General features: G+C 54.1%; 1 protein-coding gene across 3 annotated transcripts in view; it reads right to left on the bottom strand.

Annotated features, from left to right (window-relative positions):
• The window catches only part of glb1l (galactosidase, beta 1-like), a 329,883-nt gene that overhangs the window by 11,290 nt on the left and 303,955 nt on the right, over positions 1-14,638 (bottom strand). For all 3 annotated transcript variants that reach the window (XM_070875176.1, XM_070875177.1, XM_070875178.1), the window contains 4 exons: positions 4,406-4,524; positions 3,244-3,318; positions 3,078-3,167; positions 85-198 (listed from right to left, as the gene is read on the bottom strand). In XM_070875176.1, the coding sequence (XP_070731277.1) occupies positions 85-198; positions 3,078-3,167; positions 3,244-3,318; positions 4,406-4,524 (398 nt within the window). The remainder of the gene's footprint in view (positions 1-84; positions 199-3,077; positions 3,168-3,243; positions 3,319-4,405; positions 4,525-14,638) is intronic.

The raw sequence follows: 14,638 nt of genomic DNA, 5'->3' as shown, positions 1-14,638 counted from the left end.
CTGGCTGCTAAATGGGGTCAAGGGTTAGGGTAGAGGGTGAGGGGCAGGGGTCGAGGGTCACTGTGACAAACAGTCATCACTCACCCCGTTGACCAGGACGTACCCTCGATCATGCACTCCATTCAATGCTGACATCAGGGGAGTGGGTTTCTCGATGGTCCGCGGCAGCGCAGTGCGATACAGCAAAAACCCAAAATACTGAAACATAAACAGGTCCCTGGGTCAGCAACAGGTGGACACTGTCCCACCCCGCCTCCCCCCTCGCCAAAAAAGCAGGTCATTCTCACGCCAGGCTCCGTCCAGTGTACCCGTTGGACCACACCCATCAATCATTTTATATTGAGCGTTATCTGGTGCACACCTGGTATGGCCACTCATCGCCATTTCTGGCTAGAGCACATCAGGATAAGAACATAAGAAATAGGGACAGGAGTAGATCATAGAAACATAGAAAATAGGTGTAGGAGTAGGCCATTTGGCCCTTCGAGCCTGCACCGCCATTCAATATGATCATGGCTGATCATTCAACTTCAGTACCCCATTCCTACTTTCTCTCCATACCCCTTGATCCCTTTAGCTATAAAGGCCACATCTAACTCCCTTTTGAATATATCTAACGAACTGGCCTCAACAACTTTCTGTGGTAGAGAATTCCACAGGTTCACAATTCTCTGAGTGAAGAAGTTTCTCCTCATCTCGGTCCTAAATGGCTTATCACTTATCCTTAGACTGTGACCCCTAGTTCTGGACTTCCCCAACATCGGGAACATTCTTTCTGCATCTAACCTGCCCAATCCCGTCAGAATTTTATATGTTTCTATGAGATCCCCTCTCATTATTCTAAATTCCAGTGAATATAAGCCTAGTCGATCCGGTCTTTCCTCATATGTCAGTCTTGCCATCCCGGGAATCAATCTGGTGAACCTTTGCTGCACTCCCTCAATAGCAAGAACGTCCTTCCTCAGATTAGGAGACCAAAACTGAACACAATATTCCAGGTGAGGCCTCACCAAGGCCCTGTACAACTGCAGTAACACTCCCTGTTCCTATACTCAAATCCTCTCGCTATGAAGGCCAACATGCCATTTGCCTTCTTTAACCCCATGCTGATCTGATCATATACTCAGCTCCACTTCCCTGCCCACTCTCCATAACCCCTCATCGTTTAAGAAACTGTCTATTTCTGTCTTAAATCTGCCAGGCCTGTTTCCTCAGCCAAATCGGTCCAATCATCCTGTAGGACTATTACTCCAGTACCTACTGTGCCTTAACCTCTTTCCTGCCCCCTCATCTCCAACCTCTAGAGTGAGGAGCTCATGGACTCCTTACGCAGAATGTACGGCACAGGAACAGGCCATTCGGCCCAGCGGGTCCGTGCCGGGGTTTATGCTCCACACCAGCCCCCTCCCACCCCTCTCCATCTCACCCCATCAACATATCCTTCTATTCCTTTCTCTCTCATGTGTTTATCCAGCTTCCCCTTAAATGCATCGATACTATTCACTTCAACCACTCCCTGTGGCAGCGAGTTCCATATTCTAAGCACCTCTGGTTTCTCCTGAATTCCCAATTGGATTTATTAGTGGCTGTCTGATATTTATGGCCCCTAGAATCTTTTTGCACCTTCTCCAGTGGCTCTTCACCACCAAGTCAGAAACCATCCATCCAGCTGTTTCCCTTTCCCCACCGCCCCTTTAACCACGAACAGACCTTCTCCGTTCCACCCTAGCCCTGAAGTCCCATTGTAAGTCTCCCTTTGCTTCCCCCACCCACCTGCCACGTCCAGTCGTGAATGGTGGTGGATCATTAAACAACTAACGGGAGGGAGGAGGACGATCCATGAATATCCCCATCCTCGCTGATGGCGGAGCCCAGCACGTGATTCCAAAAGACAAGGCTGAAGCGTTTACAACCATCTTCAGCCAGAAGTGCCGAATGGATGATCCATATCAGCCTCCTCCTGAAGTCCCCACCATCACAGAAGCCAGTCTTCAGCCAATTCGATTCACTCCACGTGATATCAAGAAACGGCTGAACACACCGGATACAGCAAAGGCTCTGGGCCCCGCCAACATCCCGGTTGTCGTGTTGAAGACTTGTGCTCCAGAACTAGCCGGGCCTCTAGCCAAACTGTTCCAGTACAGCTACAACACTGGCATCTGCCCGACAATGTGGAAAACTACCCAGGTATGTCTGTCCACATAAAGCAGGACAAATCCAATCCGGCCAATTACCGCCCCATCAGTCTACTCTCAATCATCAGCAAAGTGATGGAAGGTGACATCGACAGTGCTATCAAGTGGCACTTACTCACCAATAACCTGCTCACCGATGCTCAGTTTGGGTTCTGCCAGGACCACTCGGCTCCAGACCTCATTACAGCCTTGGTCCAAACATGGACAAAAGAGCTGAATTCTAAAGGTGAGGTGAGAGTGACTGCCCTTGACATCAAGGCAGCATTTGACTGAGTGCGGCATCAAGGAGCCCTAGTAAAACTGAAATCAATGGGAATCAGGGGGAAAACTCTCCACTGGCTGGAGTCATACCCAGCACACCAAAACCCCAGGACATCACCGCAGGAGTTCCTCAGGGCAGTGTCCCAGGTGTCACGTATCCTAACTTGCACCAATTCCTCTTCAGCCATCCCCCCGAGCTCGGCAATGATCCCTTTAAGCTGTGCGGCTGGCTCACAGCCGTTCAATGGGGAAAACCGCCCCCAAAAATATTACTGTGAACATCGGTGCTTGTTGGCCGACATTGGCTCCCGGTCCGGCAACGTCTCGATTTTAAACTTCTCATCCTCGTGTTCAAATCCCTCATCGCCTCCTCGCCCTCTCCCCATCTCTGCAACCTCCCCCAGCCCCAGAGCTTGATAATCCCCCACAACTCCGGCCTCTTGTGCCCCCTATCCTTCGCTCCACCATGGCTGGCCTGCGGGGAAATCGCTGGACCTGCTAGTAGTTACCACAATCCCAACACTTTCCATGCACTGACAGTGCCCAGTGTGTGTCAGCTCAGAGCAGAAGTGAACCCTGTAACAGCCTTAGGTCTGACACCATGCTGGGACGACCTCCTACCTGTTTCATTTGCTCAAAGGTCAAAGGGTAGGTGCTGTTAACCGGTGCGCCTGGTGCAAGCAGCTTCAGGAAGTCCAGCAGTGGTCCGTACTGAAAGATAAAAGGCAACAGTCAGACCAGGACAGAGACAGAGCCACAAGCGTCACACCACTGACCAATCCCGTACCTTTGTCAAAGTCACACGGCCGTAGGAGAACTTCGGAGTGGGAGGAGGCACCGGACCAATAGGGACATCTCGAAACTGAGGAACAGGAACAGGAAGGAACATCAGCTGGAATATGTCACAAGACGGGTTAAATACCATTCCTCTACACCGTCCCATCAAACACTCTCAGGGCAGGTACAGCACGGGTTAGATACAGAGTAAAGCTCCCTCTACACTGTCCCATCAAACACTCCCAGGGCAGGTACAGCACGGGTTAGATACAGAGTAAAGCTCCCTCTACACCGTCCCATCAAACACTCCCAGGGCCCAGGGCAGGTACACGGGGTTAGATACAGAGTAAAGCTCTCTCTACACTGTCCCATCAAACACTCCCAGGGCAGGTACAGCACAGGGGTAGATACAGAGTAAAGCTCCCTCTACACTGTCCCATCAAACACTCCCAGGGCAGGTACAGTACGGGTTAGATACAGAGTAAAACTCCCTCTACACTGTCCCATCAAACACTCCCAGGGCAGGTACAGCACGGGGTTAGATACTGAGTAAAGTTCCCTCTACACTGTCCCATCAAACACTCCCAGGGCAGGTACAGCACGGGGTTAGATACTGAGTAAAGTTCCCTCTACACTGTCCCATCAAACACTCCCAGGGCAGGTACAGCACGGGGTTAGATACAGAGTAAAGCTCCCTCTACACTGTCCCATCAAACACTCCCAGGGCAGGTACAGGGGGTTAGATACAGAGTAAAGCTCCCTCTACACTGTCCCATCAAACACTCCCAGGGCAGGTACAGGGGGTTAGATACAGAGTAAAGCTCCCTCTACACTGTCCCATCAAACACTCCCAGGGCAGGTACAGGGGGTTAGATACAGAGTAAAGCTCCCTCTACACTGTCCCATCAAACACTCCCAGGGCAGGTACAGGGGGTTAGATACAGAGTAAAGCTCCCTCTACAAATGAGAGAATTGAAGGTGCGAGGTAACTAACGTGTGGCAGCAGAATGAGGATTGGCCGAGGTGTGGGTCGGAGAGCCACGGGTTGCCTCCACCCAGCTACCCTCTGACCCGCAGCCTCCAGACCCACTCCCCGGTCTCGCTGCCTCCCCAGAGCGCCCCGGATTGGTCACTCCATCCTGGCACTGTGTGTGAGGGTCATCGGGCCTCACCTTGCTAATCACATCCCGCACTGCGTGAAACTTATCGGTGGGATCACCGGCCTCGGAGAGGGGAGCATCGTAATCGTAGCTGGTGGTGATGGGTCTGTACTTCGTGTTGTAATCGGCACCTGGGAGGAATGGAGAGACGAGTTAGTCGGGTCCACATCATCGGCACCTTGTCACCCTGCCATTCCCCATCGCCCCCATCCTCCATCGCCCCCCCCACCCTCCATCGCCCACCCATTCCCCATCGCCCCCTCATTCCACATCCCCCCCACCCTCCATCGCCCACCAATTCCCCATCGCCCACCCATTCCCCATCGCCCCCCACCCTCCATCGCCCACCCATTCCCCATCGCCCCCTCATTCCCCATCCCCCCCACCCTCCATCGCCCACCCATTCCCCATCGCCCCCTCATTCCACATCCCCCCCACCCTCCATCGCCCACCCATTCCCCATCGCCCACCCATTCCCCATCGCCCCCATCCTCCATCGCCCCCCCCCACCCTCCATCGCCCACCCATTCCCCATCGCCCCCTCATTCCCCATCCCCCCACCCTCCATCGCCCACCCATTCCCCATCACCCCCCCCACCCTCCATCGCCCACCCATTCCCCATCGCCCACCCACCCTCCATCGCCCACCCTCTCCCCATCGCCCACCCTCTCCCCATCGCCCACCCATTCCCCATCGCCCACCCATTCCCCATCGCCCACCCACCCTCCATCGCCCACCCTCTCCCCATCGCCCACCCATTCCCCATCGCCCACCCATTCCCCATCGCCCACCCATCCTCCATCGCCCACCCATTCCCCATCCCCCACCCATTCCCCATCGCCCACCCATTCCCCATCGCCCACCCACCCTCCATCGCCCACCCTCTCCCCATCGCCCACCCATTCCCCATCGCCCACCCACCCTCCATCGCCCACCCTCTCCCCATCGCCCACCCATTCCCCATCGCCCACCCATTCCCCATCGCCCACCCATCCTCCATCGCCCACCCATTCCCCATCCCCCACCCATTCCCCATCGCCCACCCACCCTCCATCGCGCACCCATCCTCCATCGCCCACCCATTCCCCATCCCCCACCCATTCCCCATCGCCCACCCACCCTCCATCGCCCACCCTCTCCCCATCGCCCACCCATTCCCCATCGCCCACCCATTCCCCATCGCCCACCCATCCTCCATCGCCCACCCATTCCCCATCCCCCACCCATTCCCCATCGCCCACCCACCCTCCATCGCCCACCCTCTCCCCATCGCCCACCCATTCCCCATCGCCCACCCACCCTCCATCGCCCACCCTCTCCCCATCGCCCACCCATTCCCCATCGCCCACCCATTCCCCATCGCCCACCCATCCTCCATCGCCCACCCATTCCCCATCCCCCACCCATTCCCCATCGCCCACCCACCCTCCATCGCGCACCCATCCTCCATCGCCCACCCATTCCCCATCCCCCACCCATTCCCCATCGCCCACCCACCCTCCATCGCCCACCCTCTCCCCATCGCCCACCCATTCCCCATCCCCCACCCATTCCCCATCGCCCACCCACCCTCCATCGCCCACCCTCTCCCCATCGCCCACCCATTCCCCATCGCCCACCCTCTCCCCATCGCCCACCCATCCTCCATCGCCCACCCATTCCCCATCCCCCACCCATTCCCCATCGCCCACCCACCCTCCATCGCGCACCCATCCTCCATCGCCCACCCATTCCCCATCGCCCACCCATTCCCCATCGCCCACCCACCCTCCATCGCCCACCCTCTCCCCATCGCCCACCCATTCCCCATCGCCCACCCATTCCCCATCGCCCACCCATTCCCCATCGCCCACCCATTCCCCATCGCCCACCCATTCCCCATCGCCCACCCATTCCCCATCGCCCACCCATCCTCCATCGCCCACCCATTCCCCATCGCCCACCCATTCCCCATCGCCCACCCACCCTCCATCGCCCACCCATCCTCCATCGCCCACCCATTCCCCATCGCCCATCCATTCCCCATCGCCCACCCACCCTCCATCGCCCACCCTCTCCCCATCGCCCACCCACCTTCCATCGCCCACCCATTCCCCATCGCCCACCCATTCCCCATCGCCCACCCTCTCCCCATCGCCCACCACCCTCCATCGCCCACCCATTCCCCATCGCCCACCCTCTCCCCATCGCCCACCCTCTCCCCATCGCCCACCCATTCCCCATCGCCCACCCATTCCCCATCGCCCACCCTCTCCCCATCACCCACCCTCTCCCCATCGCCCACCCTCTCCCCATCACCCACCCATTCCCCATCGCCCACCCTCTCCCCATCGCCCACCCATCCTCCATCGCCCACCCATTCCCCATCACCCACCCATTCCCCATCGCCCACCCATCCTCCATCGCCCACCCATTCCCCATCGCCCACCCATTCCCCATCGCCCACCCTCCATCGCCCACCCATTCCCCATCGCCCCCTCATTCCCCACCCCCCATTCCCATCGTCACCCATGGCCCCCCCCATTGGCCCCCCACATCCCATAGCCTGCCCCCTGACTTCCACCCCCCTTCGCTCTCTCACTTCCACACTTTCCCCAGTCCCACTCCCTTTACCCTCCCACTTATACCCAAGAACTCCAAGCATCCCAGCCACTGCAGGAAGAACCAGAGGAGAGTGATGGAGACTCGATCTGAAGCACAGGCACCAGCTCAGAGACTGGCACTGTGCATACTATAGCGGGTAGAACAGAGAGCCGGGATCAGCACATGGGGAGTACCGAGCACAAGTGGGCTGCAGCCAGGCCAGGGGGAAATGCTTGGTACAATAGCAGGCCATCACAGAGCCTCTCTTCAGTCAAGGAGCATGGACGGTCCGATTTCAACCTTGCACAGGGCTTTGTGCAGAACCTGGAGCCCATCCTTTCCAGGATGGAAGTGATGGGCAACTCCATTAGCGCTTTGACCCAACAGTGATACATAGTCTGACAGCTTGGTCTCAGCTTCCATTGCAGCACAAGCGGAAGCCACCCAACATCTGGCTGCTGCAGTGGAAGCTCAGACTGCTGCCATCGTGGCTGGGTTTACCAGTGTGGAAAGGGGCTTGCAGGGTGTCTCAGCAGTCCGGAAATCTCTCCTCCAACAGATTATGGGGATTGCTGAGACGCCGATCCGGGGGGAGTGGCAGCGTCTCCATGGAGCACGAACCTGCTGTCCTCTCTCAGGGTGACACCATTTGTCCTCGCACCAATGCCACTCTGCCAGTGCCCTTGCCGTTACCAGCCAGCCAGCCCAGACCGCTGCCGCCCGAGCCGAGGTGATGCAGTCCGCAGCCGGCCCTTCTCGGCCCAGAGCTGCTCGAAGTTGTCCTGCAAGGCCATCCACAGTCTCCCCCACGCAAAGTCAGAAGCTTTCTACCAGCCATGCTGCAGCCACTGGGGCAACACTTTCATCATCTTCATAGGCAGTCCCTCGGAATCGAGGAAGACTTGCTTCCACTCTAAAAATGAGTCCTTAGGTGGCTGAACAGCCCAATACGGGAACCACGGTCCCTGTCACAGGTGGGACAGACAGTGGTTGAGGGAAGGGGAGGGGGGGACTGGTTTGCCGCACGCTCCTTCCGCTGTCTGTGCTTGGTTTCTGCATGCTCTCGGCGACAAGACTCGAGGTGCTCAGCTCCCTCCCGGATGCACTTCCTCCACTTAGGGCGGTCTTTGGCCAGGGACTCCCAGGTGTCGGTGGGGATGTTGCACTTTTTCAGGGAGGCTTTGAGGGTGGTCCCTGTAACGTTTCCTCTGCCCACCTTTGGCTCGTTTGCCGTGAAGGAATTCCGAGTAGAGCGCTTGCTTTGGGAGTCTCGTGTCGAGCATGCGAACAATGTGGCCTGCCCAGCGGAGCTGATCCAGTGTGGTCAGTGCTTCGATGCTGGGGATGTTGGCCTGGTCTAATGTTGGTGTGTCTGTCCTCCCAGGACAGATTTTGTAGGACACTTTATAAGAGCAAAGACAGACACTAAGGAAATTCACAAGGGTAATTCGTTGACTTTGTTATTTAGTATTGGATTGAATGATTTATAAATTTGGTTTGGAATGTTTGTTTTGTGGTGGCTTTCATTTCAGCATCGTGGCCAAGAGGACAGTGTGATGTTCCGAAGGGTGGTCAGGTGGGGAAGTGTTGAGCAATGGGGATCTGGGGTTTCATTCAGGGGAAGCAGTTTGATGATGCGCTCATGGGCAGCCCGCCCAGAATGTGGATTTTCAGGCCGCCTCTTCCCGAGCTGGTCGGCGAACCCGCGGTGGCAACAGTTGTGCCGTCAGGTGGCCGAGTTGTGGGGGCTGCAGCAGCCCACCACGTAAAGCAGAAACTCTGAACAAATATTTTGTCTCAATCTTACGGTAGAGGACACAAACAATATCCCAACAATGGATAATCAAGAATAATAGGGGGGAGGAACTTAACACAATCACGAAGCAGTTAGTACTCAGTAAGATAATGGGACTAAAGGCAGATAAATCCCCTGGACCTGATGGCTTGCATCCTCGGGTCTTAAGAGAAGTAGCGGCAGGGATAGTGGATGCATTCGTTGTAATTTACAAAAATTCCCTAGATTCTGGGGAGGTCCCAGCAGATTGGAAAACTGCAGATGTAACGCCCCTATTTAAAAAAGGAGGCAGACAAAAAGAGGAAACTATAGACCAGTTAGCCTAACATCTGCGGTTGGGAAAATGTTAGAGTCCATTATTAAAGAAGCAGTAGCAGGACATTTGGAAAAGCAGCATTCGGTCTGTCAGAGTCAGCATGGATTTATGAAGGGGAAGTCATGTTTGACAAAGTTGCTAGAATTCTTTGAGGATGTAACGGACAGGGTGGATAAAGGGGAACCAGTGGATGTGGTGTATTTGGACTTCCAGAAGGCATTTGACAAGGTGCCACATAAAAGGTTACTACACAAGATAAAAGTTGTGGGTAATATATTAGCATTGTTGGAGTAAATAGAGCTTGCTGAGAAATCAGACAAATGGCAGCTTGGCAGCAAGGAGTGGAAACTCTAGCATAAACCATTTAACCGTATAATCACATACAGACGTCATGTAGACAAACAAAGGCAGTGGCAGTTCTATGACTCGTGGGTCAGGTGATTTCTTATCAATAATGAGATTTTCTGTACAATGAGATCTTCTATACTTGTTTACTTCAATGTATAAGTGATTGTGCTCTGCTCTGCTTAAACGAGAAGTCGGCTGCTGTGACTGCGAGTCCACGGCGTCTATCTCAGAGCGCTCTGTTTAATAAACCGTTTATGATTCGCAAAGCTCACTCCGTATTCCGGGGAATAAATTATTTCACTAACAATTTGGCGTAGTCGGCAGGATCCGTGTCGAGGACTCTCTCCACCTAGGCCCGCGGTACCGGGCAAGGGGTCACATTTCTGACCATCAATAAATTGACACCGTGGGACTGGTGAGTAGGTCACTCGGACGGATCCAACGGACTAAGGGAGTGGGTTTGTGACTTAAACGGTTTATATAGGTCGCGACCCACGGTTCCGTAACTGTATTGTTTCTTATTTGCAGAAGACTAAATGTTAAATAGGTCCGTGATGTGCCACATATTAGTCGCAAGTGAGACACCGCTGAGAGACCTGGAAAGTGGGGGTTTACAAGTGAGACACCTCTGAGAGACCTGGAAAGTGGGGGTTTACAAGTGAGGCACCTCTGACGACGGATTATAGTAGGCGTCCCAGCTAGCTAAGCGGGACCCACTAGGACATAAGTGAGGTAGTAGACGTACTACGATGGCAGATAAGGACTCTACATTTAGTTCGGGGCCGTCAGGATCCTTGACCAGATGGTTTATGGAGGAAAATAGAAACATAGAAGATAGGTGCAGGAGTAGGCCATTCGGCCCTTCGAGCCTGCACCGCCATTCAATAAGATCATGGCTGATCATTCCCTCAGTACCCCCTTCCTGCTTTCTCTCCATACCCCTTGATCCCTTTAGCCGTAAGGGCCATATCTAACTCCCTCTTGAATATATCCACTGAACCGGCATCAACAACTCTCTGTGGCAGGGAACTCCATAGGTCAACAACCCCCCGAGTGAAGACGTTTCTCCTCATCCCAGTCCCAAATGGCCCACCCTCCCATCCGAAGACCATGTCCCCCGGTTCCGCCCCCCCCCCCACATCGGGAACACTCTTCCCGCATTTAACCCGTCCAGTCCCGTCAGAATCCCATACACTTCCACGAGGTCCCCCCTCACCCTAAACTCCAGTGAATAAAGGATCCAGTTGATCCAGTCTTTCCTCACATGTCAGTCCAGCCATCCCCGGAATCAGTCCGGTGAACCTTCGCTGCACTCCCCCAATAGCAAGAACGTCCTTCCTCAGGAGACCAAAACTGCACACAACACTCCAGGTGAGGCCCCACCAAGGCCCTGCACAACTGCAGCAAGACCTCCCTGCTCCTATACTCAAATCCCCCAGCTACAAAGGCCAACATACCACTTCCCTCCTCACTGCCCGCTGCACCTGCATGCCCACCTTCAGTGACTGATGAACCATGACTGTCATGTATCTCACACCACTGTACATAACTGTATCTTACCATGCTATACATGACTGTAACTAAATATGACCTGTAACCACAAGAAAGAAAGACAGTGAGAGAGAAAATGAATCGGGACGGGTGGGATCCGTCCAAACCACTCCCGGAGCAACGGGACTGGTGGGAAAAACAGAAGAAAGATAGAACAAAAAAGGCAGGGATAATGTTGGCCCAAGCATATATACAGTTACAGGAAATAGCGGAAGAAAACGATAGATATAAAACAAAAAGAATCAGAGAATTAGAGAAACAATTGGAAAATGTAACCGGTACCCCAAATAGGTCATGTGCAGCAGGAGAAATGTTCGGCTGAGAAACACCGCCCCCATATGCGCCAATATATCCCGTGGCGTCGGCCCCTCCGGAAATGGAGGGTCAGAACGGAGAAGGGGGTGACGGTGTCACGGAAATAAAAGCAGCTCCAGTGAGAAGGGGGGGAACTGCAGTAAAACCCAACTGGGAAATATACCGCGTTTACGCCATTAGAGAAACAAACCATCCTGAAGGACCTTGGGTCTCTGAAACCAAGGAGCAATAACATAGAATTTTGGAAGGCCCTTGACGAGACCTGGGATGTACATGATTTACACCCTAGGGACATCGATCAACTGGTCAGGGCCAAGTGCCTGAAGGATCGGTGGAGAGCCCAGGCTAATGCAAATTATCGGGACGGGACTTGGGCCTCGACTGTTGTCCTGGCGGCAGACAGAGCTGCCCAATGGGCACCTTTTGCTGCCTTTAAGGCCTCCGTCCAAACCGTCCTCGGGGCAGCTCCCACTAATTGGGGGAATATGATGACAGATAAAGGGAGAGGAGGTGTCAGAATACGGGGAACGAGTGTTCGCCGCCTATGAGGATTCATCAGGACAGCCAAATGCCACAATGAATGAGCCAGCCTTTGTCCAAATGTTTAAGGAGGGATTATCATCCGAACACCAAAAGGTTTTGATAATGGGGGTGGTTGCCGCCACCTATGATGATGTAGTACGGCGGGCTAGTAACGTAGATGGCCAAGGGGCAAAGCGAGAACATGGGGGCCCAACTACAAAACAAGAGAGAAGGGGTGACGGGACAGGCGCAGGGTACCCGACCCCGAACCTGTTTTAATTGTGGTAAGGCCGGGCACATGGCAAAGGCCTGTAAAGCCCCGAAACCTTTCTGCAAGAATTGTGGAAGGGTGGGACACCTAGCGGAGAAATGTTGGGCGGGACAGGCCGAGGCCAGTAAAACATCGGCCCCTGGGACCCTCGAACAACAAATAGGTAGCGATGAGTACCGCAAATACCTGGAATACCTTGAAGTCAGGGAGCAGCTATTGAGGGTCTGCGGCCCCCGGGGAAGGAGGGTCAGATGAACGAATGTATGTGTCTGCACTAATAGGGGGCCGACAGTGTGAAATGTTAGTGGACACAGGATGCTCGGTCTCTATTACCAACATACCCCTCCCGTTAACCAAGGATAAAATAGTGATAGTGGGCTTAGGAGGAGAATGAGTCCACGCGTACAAAAGCACAGTGTAGGTGGTAGAAATAGATGGGAAAATAATACCCGCACAGTTCTATGTGTGTAGGAATAACGAGGGTACCATCATGGGGCTCGACCTCATGAGGGACCTTAACCTCTTGATAGATGCCCGACCGTCTAAATTGCACTGGCCGGAAGCAAATGGGGCCAGGACACATCTCACCAAATATACCCGCCATACAGCCAAGGTAGGCAGTGTGCAATTTTGGTCACAAGATTGGACAAAGATTAAGGGAATCTATCGAGCAGTATGTAGTGCCTTGTCCGCAGTTTGGGCTAAGGACAAGCAAGATACCGGAGAGGTGGTTATGCCGCCCATTACAGTCGAGGGACCAGCCCATACCGCCCACAGACAGTACCCCATTAAAACAGAAGCAGAACAGGCGGTTAAAGAGATAGTTAAGGAGCTGGAGAAAAGAGAAATAATGAGACATGCTGAAAGCACTACTAGTTCCTCTGTGTGGCCAGTGTCTAAACCAGACAGGTCTTACCACCTTATGATCGACTACACGGCCCTAAATAAGGTCACCTCGAAGGTACACCCGATTGTGGCCAACCCGGCCACAATATTTAACCGGCTCAGCCCCACTCATAAGGTTTTTACGGTTTTAGATATAGCAAATGGGTTCTGGTCTATCCCCCTCGACCGGACGGCTCAGGACAAGTTCGCCTTCACAGTCGGGGCAAAGCAATATACCTGGACAAGACTCCCACAGGGATTTCACAATAGTCCAGTCATCTTCCACCGGGCCATGAGCGCGTTATTAGAAAAAGTAGACCCGGCACCGTACCACAGGACGGTTTTACAATATGTAGACCACCTCCTAATCGCTTCAGAGGATGAAAGGGGGCAGGCCGCTGTGCTGGTCGTGGTATTGCCAGCACTGCTGGAGGGCGGGTTTAAGGGAAATCCACAGAAAGCACAGATAGGGTTGGCCCAGGTCACGTACCGCGGACAACAGTTGCCGCAGGGACAACGAACCATGCCCGGAGACCGGCGGAGTGCCATAGAACGAATGCCTCGTCCTGTCTCTGTAAGGAGGGGTGGGGAAGGTCCTGGGTCTTTTTAGTTACAGCCGGAGTTTTATTCCCAGTTTTGCAGAAATAGTCGAACCTATACAGGCATTAGTGAGGGGCTCCCCTCCGGCCACGTCGGAGGTAGAATGGGGCCTGAAACAACAGGAAGCCTATATGGAGTTTAAACGGGCCCTCATTACAGCACCCAGACTGGGATTGCCGGATATGCGAAAGCCATTCCACATATTCTGTAACAATCATGCTGGATTTTACACAGCAGTAGTGGCACAAGATCATGGGGATAGAAAGAGCCCAGTGGCATATTACTCGACTAAGATGTCGCCGGTAGAACAGGGACTATCGCGATGTGTAGCCGCCTAAATCCTAAATACCAAACATACCATTGTGGGAATGTTAAACATTGGAAGGCTGAGGTCCGTCTCTAACATGCGCCGGGCAAGGTGGGAGGCAGTGTTACTACCCGCCGATCAGTCAGTCAAGATAATCAGAGACACGGGGGAGAACCCAGCAGAGGGGATGATGGGAGAAGGTAGTCCCCATCAATGTGAGGAAGTGGATGAGGAAGTGAACATGGGAAGGCTGAAGGATGTACCGCTGGAGAATCCGCAGTTCACCTTCTACGTAGATGGGTCACGTAACTATATAGATGGGGCCCCGCGGACTGGGTGGGCTGTGGTGAACGGGCACTTAGACGTTGAGAGATCGGGACGAATAGATGGGAGCCTGTCGGCTCAGGTAGCCAAACTGGTGGCCCTCACGGAAGCACTGAAGCAGAAGGAAAAACCGTAAACATTTATACGGACAGTCGGTACGCATTTGGGGGAGTGCATGACTATATGACCGCATGGGGACACAGGGGCTTTATTACCACAGGGGGAGAGCCCGTTAAGCATCAAGTAAGAGTTAGGAACCTATTAGAAGCCTCAAGTAAACCGACACAGGCAGCAGTTATAAAGATTAAGGCACACCAAAAGGTTAGGACGAAAGAACAGGAGGGTAACCAAGCGGCTGACGGCCTTAGAGTCGGAACGGGTGGAACAAGTGGCGGCCGCAAGAGTAGAACAGGAAAGGATAAATATA

The sequence above is a fragment of the Pristiophorus japonicus genome, chromosome 3 (assembly GCF_044704955.1).
Source record: "Pristiophorus japonicus isolate sPriJap1 chromosome 3, sPriJap1.hap1, whole genome shotgun sequence".
NCBI classification, from domain to species: Eukaryota; Metazoa; Chordata; class Chondrichthyes; family Pristiophoridae; genus Pristiophorus; species Pristiophorus japonicus.
The sequence above is the reverse complement of the archived record's forward strand: the minus strand, read 5'-3'. Positions and strand labels throughout refer to the sequence as shown.